Source organism: Pristiophorus japonicus, chromosome 21, assembly GCF_044704955.1.
Source record: "Pristiophorus japonicus isolate sPriJap1 chromosome 21, sPriJap1.hap1, whole genome shotgun sequence".
Lineage (NCBI taxonomy): Eukaryota > Metazoa > Chordata > Chondrichthyes > Pristiophoridae > Pristiophorus > Pristiophorus japonicus.
Genome location: NC_091997.1, coordinates 70403151 through 70425685, shown reverse-complemented (window position 1 = coordinate 70425685; position 22535 = coordinate 70403151). Strand labels below are relative to the sequence as shown.

Here is a 22535-nt window from a genome sequence, read left to right as displayed (position 1 = left end):
AACGCCGTGACACCGGAAGCACCAAATACTAAGGAGCGAGCTGGCTGCCAGTTTCAATTGTCAGCTTCACTGTTTAACGTTAAGTAACGTAACAAGTTATTGCAGGGCACAAAATTTACAGACCAAGCAGCACATTCCAGGACCAGTTAGTCCAATGGTTAACTGTCATCCATTTCACTCACTAACTATACTTGGAAAAGAAAGAAAGTCTTGCATTTATATAGCGCCTTTCATGACCACCGGGCATCTCAAATCGCTTTACAGCCAATGATGGGAGTGTAGTCACTGTTGTAATAGAAACATAGAAAATAGGCGCAGGAGCAGGCTGTTCGGTCCTTCGAGCCTGCACCGCCATTCGATATGATCGTGGGAAACGCGGCAGCCAATTTGTGCAAGCAAGCTCCCACAAGCAGCAATGTGATAATGACCAGATAATCTGTTTTAGTGATGTTTATTGAGGGGTAAATATTGTCCAGGACACCGGGGATAACTCCCCTACTCCTCTTCAAAATAGTGCCATGGGATCTTTTACATGAGAGAGAGCAGACGGGGCCTTTAGAGTAGGACTTGAACCTATAACTTTCTGACTCAGAAGTGAATGTGCTATCCACTGAGCCACAGCTGGCAACGATATCCCCTACTTTCAGTTAGTCGGTATTACCTGGTGTTAGTTTATTAACCAATTTCTGATGCTTACCCTCTCCTTCAGTACATCTGCGAGCGTCACTTTCAGAAGGTGTCAAACCGGAGCCTATTCACGGGACTTCGTTCCATCACACATTTCGGGAGGCCCCAGTTTGTCCCATTCTTCAACTCGCTGCAGGAGGTTCACCCAGAGGTGAGTTTAACGTCTGCACCTGAACCGACGAAAGGAGATATCACTCTTAAATTGCCAAAGATTGCGTGTGTGTGTGTGTGTGTTTTTTAATTACATTATGAATAGGGGCACAAGAATTTTGAACTCCTTAATTAGACCACTTTCAGTGGGGGTTGGTTACTTGCAATGAATAAATGGGAGATGAGATGGACCCAATATAATCATAGAACAGTACAGCACAGAAGGAGGCCATTCAGCCCATCAAATCTGCACCGGTTCTTTCAAAGAGTGATCCACTCTCTCCCCATATCCCTGCAATGTTTTCTCTTCCAAGTCTTTATCCATCTCCCTTCTAAAGGTTACTATTGAATCTGTATCCACTGACCCATCAGGTAGCGCGTTAGATAATCATAACCCCTCGTTGCGTTAAAAATGGTTTTTCCTCGTGTCGCCTCTGGTTCATTTGCTACTCAGCTTAAATCTGTGCTCTCTGGTCATAGGAACAGGAGCAGGCTATTCAGCCCCTCGAGTCTCTTCCACCATTCAATGAGATCGTGGATGATCTGCGACCTAACTCCATCCACCCGCCTTAGCCCCATATCCCTTAATTGGTTAACAAAAAGCTATCAATCTCCGATTTAAAATTAACAATTGATCTATCGCCCCTTGTGTGTAGAAGTGTTTCCTAATTTCACTCCTGAAAGATCTGGCTCTAATTGTTAGACTTTGCCCCCTAGTCCCAGACTCCCCAACCAGCGGGAATAGTTTCTCTCTATCTACCCTATCGGTTCCCCTTAATGAGCCGAATTTTCGAGAGGTTTACGAACAGGTTTTCGCTGCGATTTGACCCTCCGTGGTGAAAGCCCGGGCGGGATCCTCAGGTACCTGTCCGCGGCGGCGATGGGACGTACCGCAGGGGAGAGGTGCGCCGACGTGTAACGACTCCGATTGTGTTTGTCATCGAGTTTCAGCTCTCTCCCGAACCGTACACCGCGCCCAGAATAGCGACAGGGTCAAACCTGTTGGTGCAGCCAAGCCAGCAGCGGTAAGTATGAAAACCAGCAAAAAAGGTAAGTTAAAGTTTTTATTTAAAAACATTATTTTTCAGTGATTCGATAGATAAGGGCCTTGTAAATGTTTTTTTTGGGGAATATTTTTTGTTGTTGTTTTTCCCCACCCTCCCAAGGCCTCTCTCGCAGTGCTCCCAGCCATGGACTAAAATTGCCGAAACTCGCGGTTTAGAAACATAGAAAATAGGTGCAGCAGCAAGCCATTCGGCCCTTCGAGCCTGCACCACCATTCAATATGATCATGGCTGATCATGCAATTTCAGTACCCCATTCCTGCTTACTCTTCATACCCCTGGATCCCTTTAGCCGTAAGGGCCACATCTAACTCCCTTTTGAATATATCTAACGAACTGGCCTCAACAACTTTCTGTGGTAGAGAATTCCACAGGTTCACAATTCTCTGGGTGAAGAAGTTTCTCCTCATCTCGGTCCTAAATTGTCATGTATTCAACCAGCATTGTAACCCATGTATAATCTGACCTAAGTTGTACACTGTGAGAACAATGACCACTAGGTGGTGAACTTGTGGGACACACTCCTAACCTGGACCTTCAGATATAAAAGGGGAAGCTTCACCCACTTCCATCACTTGAGTGCTAAGGAATAAAGGACAGGTCACAGACTGACCTTCTCTCAAGCATGGGCCTCGTGTGCATTTATACTGTATAGTAAGGACGTATCATAAATGGCTTACCCCTTATCTTAGACTGTGACCCCTGGCTCTGGACTTCCCCAACATCGGGAACATTCTTCCTGCATCTAAACTGTCCAATTCCGTCAGAATTTTACATGTTTCTATTAGATCCCCTCTCATTCTTCTAAATTCCAGTGAATATAAGTCCAGTCGATCCAGTCTTTTTTCATGTCAGTCCTGCCATCCCGGGAATCAGTCTGGTGAACCTTTGCTGCACTCCCTCAATAGCAAGAATGTCCTTCCTCAGATTAGGAGATGAAAACTGAACACAATATTCCAGGTGAGGCCTCACCAAGGCCCTGTACAACTGCAGTAAATCCTCCCTGCTTCTATACTCAAATCCCCTAGCTATGAAGGCCAACATGCCATTTGCCTTCTTCACCGCCTGCTGTACCTGCATGCCAACTTTCAATGACTGATGTACCATGACACCCAGGTTTCATTGCACCTCCCCTTTTCCTAATCTGTCACCATTCAGATAATAATCTTCCTTCCTGTTTTTGCCACCAAAGTGGATAACCTCACATTTATCCACATTATACTGCATCTGCCATGCATTTGCCCACTCACCTAACCTGTCCAATTCACCCTGCAGCCTCTTAGCATCCTCCGCATAGCTCACACCGCCACCCAGCTTAGTGTCATCTGCAAACTTGGAGATATTACATTCAATTCCTTGGTCTAAATCATTAATGTTTATATGGTTTGCGTCGCAAATGCTTGTGCAACGACCCCCTGACCGGCGCAGACATAAAGGCCGAAAGTTCGGGCTCAAAACAGTAGCGCAGCGCAAACGATAAGTTTTACGTATCGCTACCGTTTTCGCCGAGCAACCCCGAGAACCGGAAATGCGGCCCGTTGAACATCTTGAAAACTTCGATCAGATCACCCCTTAACCTTCTAAATTCCAGGGACTACAACCCTAATTTGTGTATTCTCTCCTGGTAACTTAACCCTTGAAGTCCGGGTTTCATCGACCCTTGAGCCATTGGAAACAATTTCTCTTTATTTACTCGATCTAAACACTCCAGCAGCTCATAGATCTCATTCAGGGAGGACACTTCATTGCTGCCAGCAAACAAGATTCACTTTTGTTCCCAAGCATCAGACTCGAACACTCCCAGCTGTGCTTAGCTGCAATACCTCCATAATATTCGCTGACTCCAAGCCACAGAATGACGTGGGTGTGATGCTTCTGTTTCTGGCAGAACATCGCTTTTAGCAGTCTGAAGAATTTGATGCCAATTCGGGGCAATCTGCTGATGTAGATTTGTGTCCGTCAGCAACTGGAATGAGATTATCCAAAGTTAAGAACATAAGAATTAGGAGCAAGAGCAAGCCATACAGCCCCTTGAGCCTGCTCCGCCATTCAGTAAGATCTTTAGGAGGACAGCATGAAAGGAGTCTTGTCAACTTAGCTGTCCGTATTAAATCATTTTATTAGAAAATCCGGAGAGATGTACAGCGGGTGACTGAATCTATAATCACCCAAAGTCAAAACTTTACATAGAATGACATAGAACATATGATAAGGGAATAAGGAGTTATGGGGAGCAGGCAGGGAAGTGGAGCTGAGTCCATGACCGGATCAGCTATGATTGTATTAAATGGCAGAGCAGGCTCGAAGGGCCGTATGGCCGACACCTGCTCCTATTTCTTATGTTCTTCGGCAGACCATTTGGCCTAACCAATCGATGCCGGCCTTTATACTCCACTCGGAGTAGGGTTATACTGGCAATGGGAGCATTTTCATGACAGGTGCTGCTGAAGGAAACTCGATTGGTTTCTGAAAGAAGAGTATGTTTCTAGTTATCGAGAGTAAGCTGATAGTTGTGGTTACAGAAAAAAAGACTTGCATTTATATAGCACCTTTTGTGATCTCGGGATCACAAAATGGAGTATAGTCACTGTTGTAATGTAGAAAACGTGGCAGCCAACTTGCGCACAGCAAGCTCCCACAAAAAGCAATGTGATATAGTCTGTTTTAGTGATGTTGTTTGGGGGATAAACACGGGGATAACCCCCCTGCTCTTCGAAATAGTACCACGGGATCTTTTACGTCCACCTGAGAGAGCAGTCGGGGCCTCGGTTTAACGTCTCATCCGAAAGACCTCAGACAGATACTGCACTGATGTGCTCAAGACTCTGGACTGGTACTTGGACCCGCAACCTCCTGACTCGGAGGCGAGAGTACTATTAACTGAGCACTCTCCATGGCCTCCTGGAGCTTTAAGAGAGTCAGGCGAGAATTTCCCAAAGCTTTTCCCAAATACACAACTGTTTTTAATTTTCCTCTGGCTTTTTGCCTCCAACTGGAGATTGCAAGGTTGGTGGCTGTCAGGGGGTGGGTCGGAGTGTGTCATTGGGTGTGAGTCCTACAAAGTCAAATTTGTTGAACCTTTCTTTACAGGTGGGCAAAATTGGAGTTTTCAGCTGCGGACCACCGGGACTAACCAAAAACGTAGAGAAAGCTTGTCAACAGATCAACAAGCGAGATCAGGCTCACTTCATGCATCACTACGAGAACTTCTGAGCCACAAGCCTTCAGCTGGAAGCAAAAGATATGAAGAAAGACAGCAATTTACCTTCGTAAAATCTAATAACAGGATGTTTAGCAGCTATTTTCCACATTGCGCATTGGGGTTCTCCCCTTGTTGTCTCTCATAAAAATTAGGAGCAGGAGTCGGCCATTCGGCCCCTCGAACCTGCTCCGCCATTCAATCAGATCATGGCTGATCTTCTACCTCAACTCCACTTTCCTGCACTGTCCCCATTATTCCTTTAATGCTTTCTCTTAGTGCACAAGACTACTTTAAAAGCAATCCCAAACGCAAGCCTCTGAATAATAGTGTTGACGTTGGATGTGATCACTTGCCATCCACCACCAGATGGTGCAGTTGTTGAGATTATGTTCAGTAGGATTGGACAGACAGCAGAAAAATAATTCTTTAGTTCTCAGTCTGGGGTGTTGTTATTTTAAGGGTGTTCTATAGGTAGGTCTTCAACAATCTTGCTTGATTTACCTTGTGGGGAAGAGAAAGGCTTGCATTTCTTTAGCTCCTTTCACGACCACCGGACGTTCCAAAGCACTTTACAGCCAATGAGGTACTTTTTGAAGTGTAGTCACTGTTGCAAAGGGAGCTGCTTGGCAGCGCTTCAATTGGTTGGGTAGTCACTGGTCATGTGGATTGTACATGGTCCGTAAAGCAGGCCTAATGCTGTAATGTTGCCGTACAGATTGCCAAAAATTACATAGAAAACAGCATTTTGGGAAATGTTGATATTTTGGGCAGAAAATCACGCTGAATTGGATAATGGAAGAAAATTGAGGGATTTGATGGAAATTAAGGCTAAATGCATGCTATGTGTGTGATCTGTGGCAGATACCAGAACATTGTCTGACCCTGAAATAAGTTTTCGACCACATATCCACAGCATAACTTAAACCGCCTATCTCCACCTCCGTAACATCGCCTGTCTCTGCCCCCGCCTCAGCTCATCCGCTGCTGAAACCCTCATCCATGCCTTTGTTACCTCTAGACTTGACTATTCCAATGCACTCCTGGCTGGCCTCCCACATCTTACCCTACATAAACTAGAGCTGATCCAAAACTCGGCTGCCCCGTGTCCTAACTCTCAAAAGGTCCCGCACACCCATCACCCACTGTGCTCGCTGACCGACATTGGCTTCCGGTTAAGCATTGCCTCGATTTCAGAATTCTCATCCTTGTTTTCAAATCCCTCCCTATCTCTGTAATCTCCTCCAGTCCCCACAACACCCCGAGATGCCTTCACTCCTTTAGAGAATTAGTTCTGCTCTCCTGAGCATCCCTGATTATAATCGCTCAATCATCGCCATGCCTTTTGTTGCCTGGGCCATGCCTTTTGTTGCCTGGGCCCCAAGCTCTGGAACTCCCTGCCTAAATCTCGCCACCTCTCTTTCCTCCTTCAAGACACTCCTTAAAACCTACCTCTTTGACCAAGCTTTTGGTCACCTGCGCTAATTTCTATTTATGCAGCTCGGTGTCAAATGTTTATCACATAACACTCCTGGGAAGCGCCTGGATGATGGTCTGCTCCCCTGGGAGTGGGGGAAAGAGAAAATCCCTGCTCCTTTCCACTGCCTGCACCAAGACCTCTGAGACAACATCAGAGAACCTTGGTGCCCTCCCAGTGCATGCCGCAGCCATTTCTCTCCTTCCAAGTGTTTGCAGCCAGAGAGCACCTCCCATTTAAGAGGCGCTGGCTGTCTTTAAGTGACGTCAGATTGGTTCAGTATCCCCCCCCTCCCCAAATAGGCATACAAGCCAATGAATCGTGTGGGTGATGCTGGCCACATGCCCGAGTCACGGTAATGAATATTACGTGCTGCCTGGGATAATGCTAACGGGGGTTGTGCAGTGCCCGCCTCGCCCCTTGCGCGCTCTGCCCACTCCGCGGCACCCCTCCCTCCCAGGCACCCGTCGTCAGACGTGATAGAATTCCGAGGCCATTCTCTTCATCAGGAAGCATTTGCCACACCTTCTGTGCGGGGGAAGAGGAGCGACCCTTGCGTCACTCTCACAACATCGGTACTGCCTGCACAATAAAGCCTTTCAATTGTGATTTACGGCGTCTCACCATGAAAAACATGAAGGAAAGTTGATCAAGCCTATTCCCACTGCCATCTAAACTAGGCACCAGTGACGGCCATTTTAATTGCTAAACGCGCCAAATGAACATAGACATTTAACAATGGGGTGAAGGGAAATCAGGCATTGATTGTTTTTTTCGGACAACTTCTGATGTTGTGTGTAACGGTGTTAATGATGAAATGTAAACGATATAAAATAATAAAGTGGGCTATATATTTTACTCACGGTATGTTTTTTCCCCTCCTCAAATGCTCAATTCTTTATGACTTAAGTTGGATGTTGAAGTCACGTTACTGAAATTTACACTGCCATTGTTGAGAGATTATAGTTTAGGAGTCGCTGTCAGTGACTGCTTAGCACACAAGGACATCTTTTTGCCGGCTAGTTCAGTTACAAAACAATTCAACAGAAAATGGCTGACACCTGCCTTAAGGTAAAGGGTTGAGGATGTAGTTAAGCACTCATCCGTTGATAAGTTCTGGGCACATACGTTTACCCGATAAATGAATTCGCTCTCCAAGCCTGCAATGTGTTAGTTATTTTGAGGACCCCAGACTTGGTCGGCCAGCACGCGCACGATGGGCTCCTTCTGTGCTGTAAATTTCTTTGATTCTATGATTCTCTGATAAGCCATCAAAATAAAACCCCCTCATCCCCCAAATCCGTTTCGTAATATTGTCAAGGTTTTTATCTCCACTATCGTAACGAAAGACTTGCATTTATATAGCGCCTTTCACAACCCCACGACGTCCCAAAGCATTTACAGCCAATGAAGCACTATTTTTGAATTATAATCACTGTTGTAATGTAGGAAACGCGGCAACCAATTTGCGCACAGCAAGCTCCCACAAACAACAATGACCAGATAATCTGTTTGAGTGATGTTGATTGAGGGATAAATATTGCCCAGAACACTGGGGAGAACTCCCCTGCTCTTCTTCGAAATAGTGCCATGTATAAGGAATGGTGGATTGGAAGAAATAACGAGACCAAAAAGCCTCAGCAGACTGGTGTTAGAATTGAAGGATGCATTCCAGGGTACAATGAGCGGCTTGAACAGTGTGAACATAAATAACTAATAACTGGCAGCTCCAAACATCTGAAGGCCAAGAATGGCCTGTCTGACCCCAACCTTGGGAGGATGTGGAGAGGAGGGATTCACCCAAGAGTTGAGACATATCATATCATAGGTTAAATCGTCCTGCCAATATCCTACACCAGGCCCAACCCTAAAAAGAGAATAAAAGAAAGACCTAGAAGGCGTTTCAGGGCAGATGGTGAAGATAACTGTTCATACCAGCAAGCATCTGTCCAATCGGGACTAGTAGCAGCTACTTGTCATGGGTGTATATCTATCCTGATTGTGTGTTGTGTTTGACTATATATGAAATATCGCTCCCTTAATAAAATGCCTTATAACTCCTAAGACCCTTTGGGTATCTGTGTGTGACCTGTGATCCTAAATCTTACACATGGGATCTTTTATGTCCATGAGAGGGAACAGACAAGGGTTTAACATCTCATCTGAAAGATGGCACCTCTGACAGTGCAGCACTCCCTCGAGTATCAGCCTAGACTTTTGTGCTCAAGTCTCTGAAGTGGGACTTGAACCCACAACCTTCTGACTCAGAGGCGAGTGTGCTACCCACTGAGTCACGGCTGACACTGGTCGCTGATGATCGAGTTGTTCATGGAGGCTCCTCCTCGTGTTAGTTGCTTAATTCTCCACCACCATTCACAACACGACGGCAGAACATTTACCCGAGCCCTTGGTTGTGGGATCACTCAGTGCTGTATATGCGCTGTTCGGCATGCATGTAGTCCTGTGTTGTAGCATACATCTACAGATTGACATTTAGCTGTGCAATATTTTTAATGCATTGATCAGTACTGTTCCATCGTTGGGTTTTTACGCGAGATATTCTCCTTCGGTTCCGTGGCACTGACCAGTCCCATAAGTGGTCCCCACATCCTCGATGAACCGGAGTGTGCCCAATGCCTAAGTAAACATCATCAGACCCAGGGTACCATCAGACAACCTTCATCATTGTATGCAGGCTTACAGGAATATATCAGGAATATAATTGCTTCTCTTTGGTAGCCTAATGCACTCTATCAGACTGATTGCTCAGGCTATGAAGCAACAAATGAATTAATTTAATATTAAACAGGGAAATATGATGCTCAAACAAGTCGCTCACTTCTTACATGGCAAAATGATACCAAGGATCTATTGTTCTAGTTCCATCTCCTTGTTGACTTTGACAAAATATATTTGATAGACTTGTACATTTTGTGCAAATGTTATAATTAAGCAGGAATTAATTGCAGTTTAAATTGCATAGAATTAAATGTAGGGGTACGATAGCATAGCGGTTATGTTACTGGACTAGTAATGCAGAAGCCTGGACTAAAAATCCAGAGATAATGGGCTCAAAATTAGCCAAGGGTTGCTCCGTTATTTTTGGAGTAACTTGGTTTTTCTGGCGCAAGTTAAAAATCCCCACTTTCTCCAATAAACTTGCTCCAGAGTAACTGAGTTAGTTATGATTTTTTTTTAGTTTAGCTTTATTTTTCTCAAAAGGGGGCAGTCCCACTCACCTACGCCAGTTTTGGCCATTTAGGCCACTTTGGTCAGCTAATAGTTAGTTACTCCAAATCTGCTTAGGCCAGCGTATGTGGCCACTTCAGAAAACCCTTGCGGAGAGTTAAGAAATCGGCGCAGGTTAGTACATTCTAAAGCAGCAAGACTTACAAAGCACGAAACAAAGCACAAAAAGTAATAAGCATTCAATAACAAATAAAAAATAAAAGGAAGCAGAGAGGACCTGCACCTAAAGCACCAAGATTTACAAAAGTTTTAAGGAAAGATTAAAAGAAAATAAAGGAACTCTGCAAACATAAACTCTGCCTGTTTACCAAAAACCTCTTGCTTTACTATTATAAGCTCGACCAAACCTGAAATGAAAAAATTGGATCAAAAAACACCTTATTCACCAAATACTGCTGATTAAACTTTCTACTCAACCCCAACGGGGCTTAATTAAAACCTAGTTAACACTACTCTTCCTATTGACCCTGGCCACCTTAATCACAGTAGTTTAAACCACGAACACAAGCAGCTACTTACACAGTGGGCCGGTGCGGGAGACCACTCGGCCAGGGATAGGGGCGGCAACTGCGAGCATCGGGTCCCTCTCACACAGGCTGCAGGACAAGCTGGGGGCGAGGAGCTACTGCGCATACACGCACATGTGCAGACATCCCGGTACTGTTTTCAGAGCCAGGATGCTGGCTCCGCCCCCAATCCACTGGCCACGCTTCGCCACCACCGAGGAGAGGCCGGACAGCGGGCAAAGTCGGAATATTTTCGACGCGCTTGGAGTCGTGGAAAAACGGCGGACCTCGGGTGAGTGCGCCAAAAATCAGCAGGGGTCAATTTTGAACCCATTATTTCAAATCCCACTTTACTTCATCTAACCCCATCAACATATCCTTCTATTCCTTTCTCCCTCAGTATTGATCCAGCTTCAGAGAAGGTTCACGAGGCTGATTCCATTCAATTTGATAAGGTAGATACAGAAAGGATGCTTCCGCTCATGGGGGAAATCTAGAACTGGAGGGCATCGTTTCAGAATAAGGGGCCGCCCATTTGAAACAGAGATGAGGAGGAATTTCTTCTCTCAGAGGACCGTGAATCTTTGGAATTCTCTGCCCCAGAGAGCTGTGGAGGCTGGGTCATATGAATATATTTAAGGAGATAAACAGATTTTTGAAAGATGTTCTTTTGTTCTTATGTTCATTCAGCCGGTATTCATGGTCCACATGAACCTCCCACCACTTTACTTCATCTCACCCCATCAACATATCCTTCTATTCTTCATGCACTGATCCAGCTTCCCCTTAAATGGATATTTTCATTTTCATCGATCTTGGCTGATCTTGAGCCCAGGTCCTGAAGGGGGAAGGCTTGTGTCTAACTCACTGTGCCAACCACTATGGAGCTGGGACACTCTCTGTAGGAAACAATTTGTACCTGGACAGTACATGGGCTGGATTCTGGAGAAAACCAGGATGAGACAGCAAAATTACAAGCACTTCATTGGCTGTGAAGTGCTTTGGGACGTCCTTCGTGCGTGAAAAGCCCTATACACGTGCAAGTTCTTATGATGGTGGTGGATTCAATTGTGGCTTTCAAACAGGAATTGGATAAGTACCTGACGGAACTAAAATTGCAGAGCTATGGGGAAAGGGCAATATAATGTATGCACTGAGGATGCTCACCGGTTTGTGGAGCTGTTGAGTTGTGAGTGGCTTAGCCAGTCACGCGATGTTCACAAGACTCAATAAAACCCCAGCCAGTTGGGTTCGGGGGAATCCATGACGAGGCAGGTGGTTGTGAGCCTGGTGGATGAACTGGTGATATGTAGTGTGATTGGTAAACCTTTGCTAATAAACCAACTAGTTCTTAATAGCAATGTGCTGCTATGAATTCTTAAGCAAAGAACCCATGAAGCAAATACATTAGACGGGGGGGAGTGGGACTAGATGAAGCGCTCTTGCAGAGAGCCGGGCCAAATGGCCTCCTTCTGTGCTGCAACCATTCTATGATTCTCTGATTCTATGAACTGAACTTCACCCATTTATTTTACAATTCTGGATGACCGAGCATTCTCTCAAGGCTCATAAGCTGGGTGGCAATGTGAGCTGTGAGGAGGATGCTAAGAGGCTGCAGGTTGACTTGGACAGGTTAGGTGAGTGGGCAAATGCATGGCAGATGCAGTATAATATGGATAAATGTAAAGTTATCCACTTTGGTGGCAAAAACAGGAAGGAAGATTATTATCTGAATGGTGACAGATTAGGAAAAGGGGAGGTGCAATGAGACCTGGGTGTCATGGTACATCAGTCATTGAAAGTTGGCATGCAGGTACAGCAGGCGGTGAAGAAGGCAAATGGCATGTTGGCCTTCATAGCGAGAGGATTTGAGTATAGGAGCAGGGAGGTCTTACTGCAGTTGTACAGGGCCTTGGTGAGACCTCACCTGGAATATTGGGTTCAGTTTTCATCTCCTAATCTGAGGAAGGACATTCTTGCTATTGAGGGAGTGCAGCAAAGGTTCACCAGACTGATTCTCGGGATGACAGGACTGACATATGAAGAAACGTATAAAATCCTGATGGGATTGGACAGGTTAGATGCAGGAAGAATGTTCCCGATGTTGGGGAAGTCCAGAACCAGGGGTCACAGTCTAAGGATAAGGGGTAAGCCATTTAGGACTGAGATGAGGAGGAACTTCTTCACTCAGAGAATTGTGAACCTGTGGAATTCTCTACCACAGAAAGTTGTTGAGGCCAGTTCGTTAGATATATTCAAAAGGGAGTTAGATGTGGCCCTTACGGCTAAAGGGATCAAGGGGTATGGAGAGAAAGCAGGAATGGGGTACTGAAGTTGCATGATCAGCCATGATCATATTGAATGGTGGTGCAGGCTCGAAGGGCCGAATGGCCTACTCCTGCACCTATTTTCTATGTTTCCATGTTAATGAAGCCCAAGACTAAGATTCTGGCTGAGGTCACTAGCAAGCTTTGAATCCAAAGGCTGCATTCGAGGTTGAGATTTTTTTTAAACCGCGAGAGAATGCAGCTTTAAACAAAAGGAAAATCTTTTAATGAGGTGAGGCAGGGAGGTAATTCTACACCTGTGCAGTAATGCGGGCGAACCACTTTCAGTTGTTAACTGGCTGCTCCAGTGTTTGAGGCTTGTCATGTGGAAGCAACTGCCCCAAGCTCACACGCCCGACAACCTTCTCAGGGAGTCAGACTTAGTCACACTTCAGCATCACTTTAATTCCCAGCCTTTTCTTTGTCGTTTCAAAAGCCTCGATGGCCTGATCCAGCGGGAAGCGATGCGTGATCAGAGGTTTCACATCCACCTTCTTGGAAGCCAACATGGCGATTGCCATGGGGTACCTGGTAGGTAAATGTAAAGGGAAAGACAGCAATATTTCACCTCATACAATAACATATTAAAAAATATATCAACAACTTGCATTTATATCATCATCATAGGCAGTCCCTCGGAATCGAGGAAGACTTGCTTTCACTCTAAAAATGAGTCCTTAGGTGGCTGAACAGTCCAATTCGAGAACCACAGGCTGTCACAGGTGGGACAGATAGTCGTTGCGGGAAAGGGAGGGTGGGACAGGTTTGCCGCACGCTCCTTCTGCTGCCTGCGCTTGATCTCTGCATGCTCTCGGCGATGAGACTCGAGGTGCTCAGCGCCCTCCCGGATGCACTTCCTCCACTTAGGATGGTCTTTGGCCAGGGACTCCCAGGTGTCGGTGGGGATGTCGCACTTTATCAGGGAGGCTTTGAGGGTGTCCCTGTAACGTTTCCTCTGCCCACCTTTGGCTCGGTTGCCGTGAAGGAGTTCCGAGTAGAGCGCTTGTGTTGGGAGTCTCGTGTCTGGTATGCGGACAGTGTGGCCCGCCCAGCGGAGCTTTAACGCACCTTTAACGCAGTACAAGCATCACAAGGAGCTTCACAGGAGGGTTATCAAACAACATTTAACACCGAGCCACATAAGGAGATACTAAGGCAGGTGACCAAAAGTTTGGTCAAAGAGGTCAGTTTTAAGGAGCAACATAAAGGAAGGGAGAGAGGTGGAGAGGTTGAGGGAGGGAGTTCCAGAGTTTGTGATCTACACAACTGAAGGCACAGCCGCCAATGGTGGAGCAAAGTAAATCAGGGACGTGGGTAAGAGGCCAGAATCGGAGGAGCGTAGAGATCTCAGAGGGTTGTGGGGCTGGAGGTGATTACAGAGAAAGGTAGGGGGGCGAGGCCAAGGAGGGATGTGAACACAACAGCGAGAATTTTAATATCGAGGCGTTGCTTAACCGGTAGCCCGCGTGCATCAGAGATCACAGGAATGATGGGTGAAGGGGACTTGGTGCGAATTGGGACACGAGCAGCAGAGTTTCGGATGTGCTCAAGTTCAGGAAGGGTGACTAAAAGATATAATCAGAAAAGCAGGCAAAAAGCACCATCTGGCTGATCAAAATGGAGGAGGAGCATCCGGGAGGGCGCTGAGCACCTCGAGTCCCAACGCCGAGAGCATGCAGAAACCAAGCGCAGGCAGCAGAAGCAGCGTGCATCAACCCAGGCTCCCCACCCACCCTGTCCTTCAACCACTGTCTGCCCCACCTGTGTCAGAGACCGTGGGTCCCGCATTGGACTGTACAGCCACCTGAGAACTCACTTTTAGACTCCGGGGGACTGCCTATGATGATGATGATCAGCAGCACTGACGAGTGCAAGGGTTAAAATCGGCATAATTGGGAACTCTGCCTACCAATATTGTAGGCAGGTAGAGAGAAACCATGAATAGAAAGTGGGATTGTACAAATAAAAAAAGTACTAAGTGAACCCACAAAAGGGATCGCCAATGACACATACACTGGAGATAGATGATTGTACAATTAGAATCATAGAACAGTTACAGCACAGAAGGAGGCCATTCGACCCATCAAGTCCGTGCCGGCTCTCTGTAAGAGCACCTGAGCCAGTCCCACTCCCCCGCCCAACATTCAAGGGTATAATTGGCTTTAACCTATTTCAGCTTAATTTGACTTGCAGATAGAAACACTGATCCATTGTAATCAAGGTTGGCTTTAAATTCGCAATAACATTTGCCACACTGCACGGCACAGACGTGAGGGACTGCATGTTCGACATTACTGTGTACGGGGAAGGTAGCATCTGCATGTTAATGAACACTAAGGTGGATAGAAAGCATTAAGGAAAGCTAATTGTAAAGTCAAGTTATTTTAAACTGGCCCAATAAAAGCTGATTATGTGAGTACAAAAATGTATTGCTGCTGTTCAGTACACCCTTAGGTATTACTAGGTCTTCGATATACTTTCAGTGCCTCAGACTGGATCAAGCCAGCCGCTCAAAATAAAACCAGAAAATGCTGGGAACACTCAGGTCAGGCAGCATCTGTGGAGAGAGAAACAGAGTCTACGCTTGTAAAAGATGACCTGAAATCGATATCTAAAATCGATGGGCTCGATTTTTGGTTAGCACCTTGTGGGGGGCGGTAATGGGTCTGGAAATGGTTACCGCCCAGGCACCCAGCTTCCGGCACCCCGCCGGGAAATGATGCCGGTTTTGCGGTGGTGCTGAGCAGCACCGCCCGGGAGCGTCTTGCCGGTGTGTAACGCCCCCCCCCACCCCGGTTTCGGCAGCAAAGCGATATTTGCTTGGAGCGGCGCCCTGTAACGCCTGGCGGTGAGACGGTGAGAGCTGTCCCGGGGCGCTAAGGGAAGGAATGATTGAAAAACGTAAGTGAAATTGATATTGCTTTGGGTTTTTTTGCGATTCACCTTTATGTGGGGAGAGTAAATTATTGGGAATGTTTGTGTTTTTTGTCCTGGTTTTTTTTTTGCCGGGAGGCTGCTCTTATGGCACTCTGAGGCCGCCTCTTTAGCAATGGATTTCCAGTTGCTCGCCCGGACAAGCGCCCTAAGGGAGGTGTGGAACGGCTCCCTCGCACTCCGCTCCACTCTCAGGGCGCAACAACCGGATATTTTGGCTGCCGTTGTAGACCATTTCCCGGCACAAAATTTACCGAGACTCCAATTAGCGCACTAACCGAAACTCCGGCCCTAAGTGTCTGGTAGGAGTCTGTTACACCAATGGCGTCCATCACAAAGCTTCACTCCGGCACCGGGAGTGAATGTGACTCGAGTTTCCACCGCAGTCACCTTGGCGGAGCGGGAGCAGCTGCAAGAAAATTCACGGCCAATAATTGTTTCAGGTTTTCCCGATGGAGCCTCGTTACAAAGATGACCCTTTCATTTTTAATTTGCTGCGCTCTCCCGTCACTCCGCCCCTCTTCATCATGCCCTCCCTTTTACTGCAAAGCTGCACAAGCAGAACACCATCCACTGAACACCTGACCGAACCTTGGTACAGATACGGCTTTGTGTTGGAGGCAGCGTATACTGTATCGGGAGGTGACATTGGTCAGTGCCAGTTGCACGGATATGGCTGATAGCCAATCGGCTGCCTGTTTTACACCCTGCCCGGTTAAAGTTGAAAAAAAGACAGACTTGCATTTACATAGCGTCTTTTTGACCAGCGGACATCCCAAAGCGCTTTACAGCCGATGAAGTACTTTTGGAGAGTAGTTACTGTTGTAATGTTGGAAATGCAGCAGCAAATTTGCTCACAGCAAGCTCCCACAAACGGCAATGTAATAATGACCAGATCATCTATTCTGTGATGTTGATTGAGGGATAAATATTGGCCCCAGGACACCGGGGAGAACTCCCCTGCTCTTCTTCGAAATAGTGCCATGGGATCTTTTATGTCCACCTGAGAGAGCAGACGGGGCCTCGGTTTAATGTCTCATCCGAAAGACGGCACCTCCGACAGTGCGGCGCTCCATCAGCACTGCACTGGGAGTGTCAGCCTAGATTTGTGTGCTCAAGTCTCTGGAGTGGGGCTTGAACCCACAACCTTCTGACTCAGAGGCCAGAGTGCTGCCCACTGAGCCATGGTATTAAAAATAAAGAAAATGCAATTCCTTTTTATTTTAAAATGAAGTTTTCTTGAAGCACTATTGAATGTCCCATTCATACAGTTGATCTTGATAGAGCTGCACTGTGCAATATCACCAAGTTTAATTTCTTGATTCAATATTTAAACTGTTGGCCTGATTACATCAGACAATAGGCATCGAAGTATTTCCATCCAAATATGATAAGTGCTGCTGTCTTGCGCCATAAAACAAGGAATCTATCAAATCGATTATGGACAGTACGTGCAGAATCCCCACAGCTGATTAATACTGCCTGAGCAAACATATCAGCAGGAAGAAGGAAGTTTACAGAAAGTAAAGCTGAACAATTGGATGCAGCATCCTCACTAAAAACTTGCTGTAATGGCCTAAAGAGTTCCTGACACCCAATACCCGTCCCTCACGATCCGCAGGCTTGTTTCCCCGTTGTTCGCTCAACCCCCGGTCACCTCCTTGTTCACTTCTTGAATCAACAACTGCTGCAGCTTTACTAAGACCTCGATGAACCCAGACTGCTGACAAACACCGGCGGGGTATCAGTTACAGAAGTGGGCCCCGTAAAGGTAGAGACCCAACTTGCAGTGGTTGTCTTAAGAGGTCGATTGAGCAGGAAAAACACTTCCTATGACACCTTGAAAAGTTTCTGAATAAAAGTGGATAGACTTAGCGCAGAAATATATTTTTTTCTTATTCTATAAATTTATAGCAGTGTCAGCTGTGGCTCAGTGGGTAACACACTCACCTCTGAGTCACAAGGTTGTGTCTGGAGTGTCCCCCAGATCGGAGGGGGGGAGCGGGGGGGGGCACTTGATCTAATGTTTATTTTGTTCCCCCACCAAAAGAGTTGGAGAGCTGTTGCGGTGTCCACCGGTACGCTCGCGGCCTTCCGCGAGAGGTGGGCGCCGGAGGGACTGGAGTGCATCGTCACCCCCGGCAACCAAATTTTAATTTGATTTTAAATGTGTTAAAGTCTCATTTATTTTAAATGCCGGTTTTAGTGTCCCCCTCCCCTTTTATAGGGGGCATTTGAAAAAATATGATTTTAGTGCCAAAAAAAAAACCCCCAAAGAAACACAAAAAAGGACCTTGAAAAATGTTTGGAGTGTCCCCCAGATCGGGGGGCACTTGATTTAATGTTTACTTTTTCAAAAAGAGTTGTAGAGCTGTTGCATCTTGCCGTCCGGAGGAGGCGGGGGTCCCCGATGGAGTGCACTCGACGCGGGAGTCCTCCCACTATTTATCGGGGACTTGGCCTGGAGGGTGGTGCACGGGACTGGATTTTTAAGCCGGTTCACGGGCTCCCAGGCCGCCTGCAATTTCTGCGGTCTGGAAGAGTCCGTGTTCCACGTTTTTAGTGAATGTACGAGGTTGCAGCCCCTGTTCCATTATTTAAAGGGGCTGCTCCTCAATTTCTGGCTGCACTTCAGTCCCACACTCCTGATCTTTGGGCACCCTGGGGAGACTAGACAAGCATATGGGGATTTTAAAGCCCCCCCAAAAAAACACAAAAAACCCCCCCAAAAAAACAAAAAACAAAAAAAAAGGGCATTTGAAAAGTGTCTGGAGTGTCCCCCAGATCGGGGGGCACTTGATCTAACTGTTTATTTTGTCCCCCAAAAGAGTTGTAGAGCTGTTGCATTGTGAATGGCTTAGCCAGTCATGTGATGTTCATAAGACTCAATAAAACTCCAGCCAGTTGTGTTCGGGGGATCCACGATGAGGCAGGTGGTTGTGAGCCTGGTGGATGAACTGGTAATGTGTAGTGTGATTGTTAAACCTTTGTTAATAAACCAACTAGTTCTTAATAGCAATGTGTTGCTCTGAATTCTTAAGCAAAGAACCCATGAAGCAAATACATTACACTATGTAAGGGAACATTACATATTTTCTAGAATCTTCCATCCTGCACAGACACGCACACACACACACACACACACACACAATCCTGTCCATTTTGATCCACACTACAAATATTTTTGAACTTTATGTACACTGATTTCTGGCATGCATTTAGATAATTAGGCGCTTACACAGGAAGGACGGCAACAGCAGATAGGCATGTAGCCATAACTCGAGCTCCTAATGCTGAATTACTCAACAATATTGTTTTAGGAAAATTCCTGTGCTGCTTGCATTTCGCAACTTTTCCAAAAATCTGTGCTTGGCTCAGTGTCATGAAATGATGATTCTTGTAACCTCAGAGATTTAGTGATAAAATAGCAATACTTACGCATGTATATTATTTCTAAGAGGCAAATGAATTATGTAAGGCACAACTGGGTTATTGCCATTAAATCAGATGTTGGGGAGTTTTAAAGTATAGATGCATTTAAGGGGAGGCTAGACAAGCATATGAGGGAGTTTTAAAGCTTAAATAGATTGGGCCTCTCTTTTGGAATTTGTCTCCAAAGGCACCTGTCATATTGCAGAGTCAAGGGATAATCCTGCCCCGCCCAAGTGCACTGCACTTATCCAGGATCAAGAGTTTTTATTATTTATTCATTGGATATGGGCATCACTGGCAAGGCCAGCAATTTATTGCCCATCCCTAATTGCCCCCGAGAAGATGGCAGTGAGCCGCCTTCTTGAACCGAGCAGTCCCGTAAAGTGAAGGCAGCTGCCACAGTGCTAACTTTGTTACAACTGAGTGGCTCACTGAGCCATTTCAGAGGGCAGTTAAGAATCAACCACATTACTGTGGGTCTGGAGAGTGTAGGACAGACCAGGTAAGTGCGGCAAATTTCCTTCTTTAAATAACAGTAGTGAATCAGTTCCAACAATCTAGGAGTAGTTTCATGGTCACCATTACAGATACTAGCTTTTTAATTCTAGATTTATTAATTAACTGAATTTAAATTCCCCAGCTGCCATGGTAGGATTTGAACTCACGTCTCCGGATTAGTCCAGGCCTCTGGATTACTTGTCTAGTAACATAACCAGTATGCTACCGTTCCCCTGTCTGGGATTTGTTGTCGCAGATCATGAACATGGCCCTTGGGCCTCTGGAGACAGGCTCTCTCCCTGGAAGGACTCAAGCCTGGCTGAACGGACATGCAATGGGCCCGTGGCTATTGTCGGCTCAAGCCCAGCTCTGCTCTCCCCTCCCTCAGGCAGCCCTCGGGGCAGAAACGTGTCACCTGTCACTCTTTCCTAAGCTTTGCGTCGGATGAAATGACCATTTGCAGCAGCTCAGTAGGCAGAACTCTTGCCTCGGAGTCAGAAGGGTCAAGTTCCAAAAAGCACGATAAACCCTCTCGGATGAACATGGAAATGAAGACCAGAACTGCCCTGCTCTTAATGGTTATTTCTATCTTTTTATCGGTATCAGAAGAGCTTCCATGTTGTTTAACTGCTTATACCTGCTTTCCACAGGTTTTACAGGAATGATTGCACCAATTACACAAACTAGGGTTGTAGCCCCTAGAATCTAGAAGGTTAAGGGGTGATCTGATTGAAGTTTTCAGGATATTAAGGGGAACTGATAGGGTAGATAGAGAGAAACGATTCCCGCTGGTTGGGGAGTCTAGGACTGGGGGCATAGTCTAAAAATTAGAGCCAGACCTTTCAGAAGTGAAATTAGGAAACACTTCTACACACAAAGGGTGGTTGAAGTTTGGAACTCTCTTCCACAAACGGTACTTGATGCTAGATCATTGTTAATTTTAAATCTGAGATTGATAGCTTTCTGTTAACCGAAGGGATTAAGCGACATGGACCAAAGGCGGGCAGATGGAGTTAGGTCACTGATCAGCCACAATCTCATTGAATGGTGGAACAGGCTCAAGGGGCTGAATGTCCTCTTCCTGTTCCTATGCTCCTAATGCTAAATCAACAAGCAGACCCAGGGAACCTGGTTGCAACTTTCTCTGTGGGACATTGGCAGAAGCAAAATGTTTTTAAAGGGGCAACTCATTTTGCAGCAATCCACGGCCACAGAACTTGCATAGAGATTACAACACAGGAACAGGCTGTGCTAGTGTTTACCTTCCTTGGGTGCCTGCCCTGACCCCTTATCGCTTCAAATCCCCTTTCCTGCAATCACCTATTCGTAAATATTGACATATAGTCTCTGCTTCAATCACTAACTCTCAGCAGTGCATTCCTCAGCTCTCTGCTGATCACACAAACACACAGCGGATTACATCCGTCCAAGTTATGGATAGAAGCATTACGACTTTACACAAAGGGTGTGTAAACAGCTGAGGGAGTGAAAGGCCTACAGGAATAGGAGAAAATGAGAGAGATGGAAAATCTCAGAGCGGGGGCGGAGTCAGGTATGAAATTGAAACACAGCTAAAAGATTAAATTACCGTTCCGAGCAGAGAATTGCAGGTGCCTTGGTTTGTTTTCTTGTGGTTTGTCATGAGCTCTTTGGAATCGGGTACAAGGCCAATAAGAGAGAGGTCAGAGTGCAAATGGGCAGAGGGGTTAAATTGGCACGCCACAGGTAGCTCTTGCAGACAAGGTGGAACTTTGCAATAGGCTGACCTAATCTGCGCTTTGACATCCCAATGCATAAGAGACTGGACTGTGAACTGTTTACTAGATTCAAGGAAATATGCGTAAACTGCTGTTGGGCGCTGCAGGAGTGAGCGTCTGGGGCCCTGAACAACGTGTGAGAGTAGGTAAAGAAAAAAAAGACTTGCATTTATATAGCGCCTTTTACGGCCACTGGACGTCTCAAAGCGCTTTACAGCCAGTACCTTTTGAAGTGCAGTCACTGTTGTAATGTAGGAAACAGGCAGCCAATTTGCGCACAGCAAGCTCCCACAAACACCAATGTGATAATGACCAGATAATCTGTTTTTGTTACATTGATTGAGGGATAAATATTGGCCCCAGGACACCAGGCATAATTCCCCAGCTCTTCTTCGAAATAGTGCCATGGGATCTTTTACGTCCACCTGAGAGAGCAGACGGGGCCTCGGTTTAACACAGTGGTTGGGCAAAATACGGCCCGTGGGCCATGTCCGGCCTGCTGGATGGGACAGAAATAGAATGCGAGCCGGAGCTCGAGCTGCACATTCGTTTATCCACCTTCACTTCTCAGGGGTCAGAGACAGACCCGAACTGCAGCCAAGGAAAACAAATATAGTAATACTTCATTGAAATTAATAATTCGCAAAAGCGATTCTCCCTGGCCCGATCTTAACAAGATCCGTTCCGTGATTCTGGGCCCCAATGGCGGACTTTCGTACACAGAATGCACTGCATACTGACTATGCCCTATCCATTTAGAATGGAGTCATATCTGCTCATGTCCACAACTCTTTTGCCAGAGAAAGTGCTTCTTTCCTCTTCCAGTACCCAGAGGAGTTCTCATCTGGCACCAATTGGGACAGCATTAGTAATCTTTGCAGAGGGCATAAGGCTGACTGAGGTGGGAAATTGATGCTGACACAGGCTCTAAAGAGGGTACAATTCTATTTCACAGTACTGATTTACAGAGACCTCAAGATACCACAACATTTTCAACTTTCATCTTTTAGCAGTATCGAATTCATGTTATGTATTTAAGATAGCATCTGACTACTATCTGAATCTATGTTTATGCAATGTTCACTCTAATTTTTTTGGCATGTAGTCCCTTTAAATTTGCCGCACGGCCCGACGCTATGCCGTATCTCTTCCAGCGGCAGGAGCTGGGGAACGCGTGATTGTTGTGCCACCGTGTGGCCACGTGCCTTAGGGGGAACATTGGTGGGCGACCCTCAACAACTCACCAAAACCTGTT

General features: G+C 46.2%; 2 protein-coding genes across 17 annotated transcripts in view; one reads left to right on the top strand and one right to left on the bottom strand.

Moving 5' to 3' along the window:
* Positions 1–7435, top strand: part of duox (dual oxidase) — a 78704-nt gene extending 71269 nt beyond the window's left edge. Inside the window, exons 33-34 of the mRNA XM_070865023.1 lie at positions 710–838; positions 4992–7435. Of these exons, the coding sequence (XP_070721124.1) occupies positions 710–838; positions 4992–5114 (252 nt within the window). The 3' untranslated portion in view covers positions 5115–7435. The remainder of the gene's footprint in view (positions 1–709; positions 839–4991) is intronic.
* LOC139234097 (sorbitol dehydrogenase-like) overlaps positions 1–22535 on the bottom strand; it is a 230749-nt gene that overhangs the window by 61818 nt on the left and 146396 nt on the right. For 3 of the 16 annotated variants that reach the window (XR_011588271.1, XR_011588270.1, XR_011588272.1), the window contains exons 13-14: positions 12917–13187; positions 698–857 (exon numbers count right to left, since the gene is read on the bottom strand). The exons of 4 other annotated variants lie outside the window; for them this stretch is intronic. Coding sequence is in view for 7 of the 12 variants with exons in the window: in XM_070865033.1 (XP_070721134.1) it covers positions 13040–13187 (148 nt within the window). In the remaining 5 variants the exon portion in view is untranslated. Of the gene's footprint in view, positions 1–697; positions 858–12700; positions 13188–22535 lie in introns of those variants that run through there. 9 more of the 16 variants (XM_070865033.1, XM_070865032.1, XM_070865031.1 and 6 more) reach the window with 5 other exon arrangements.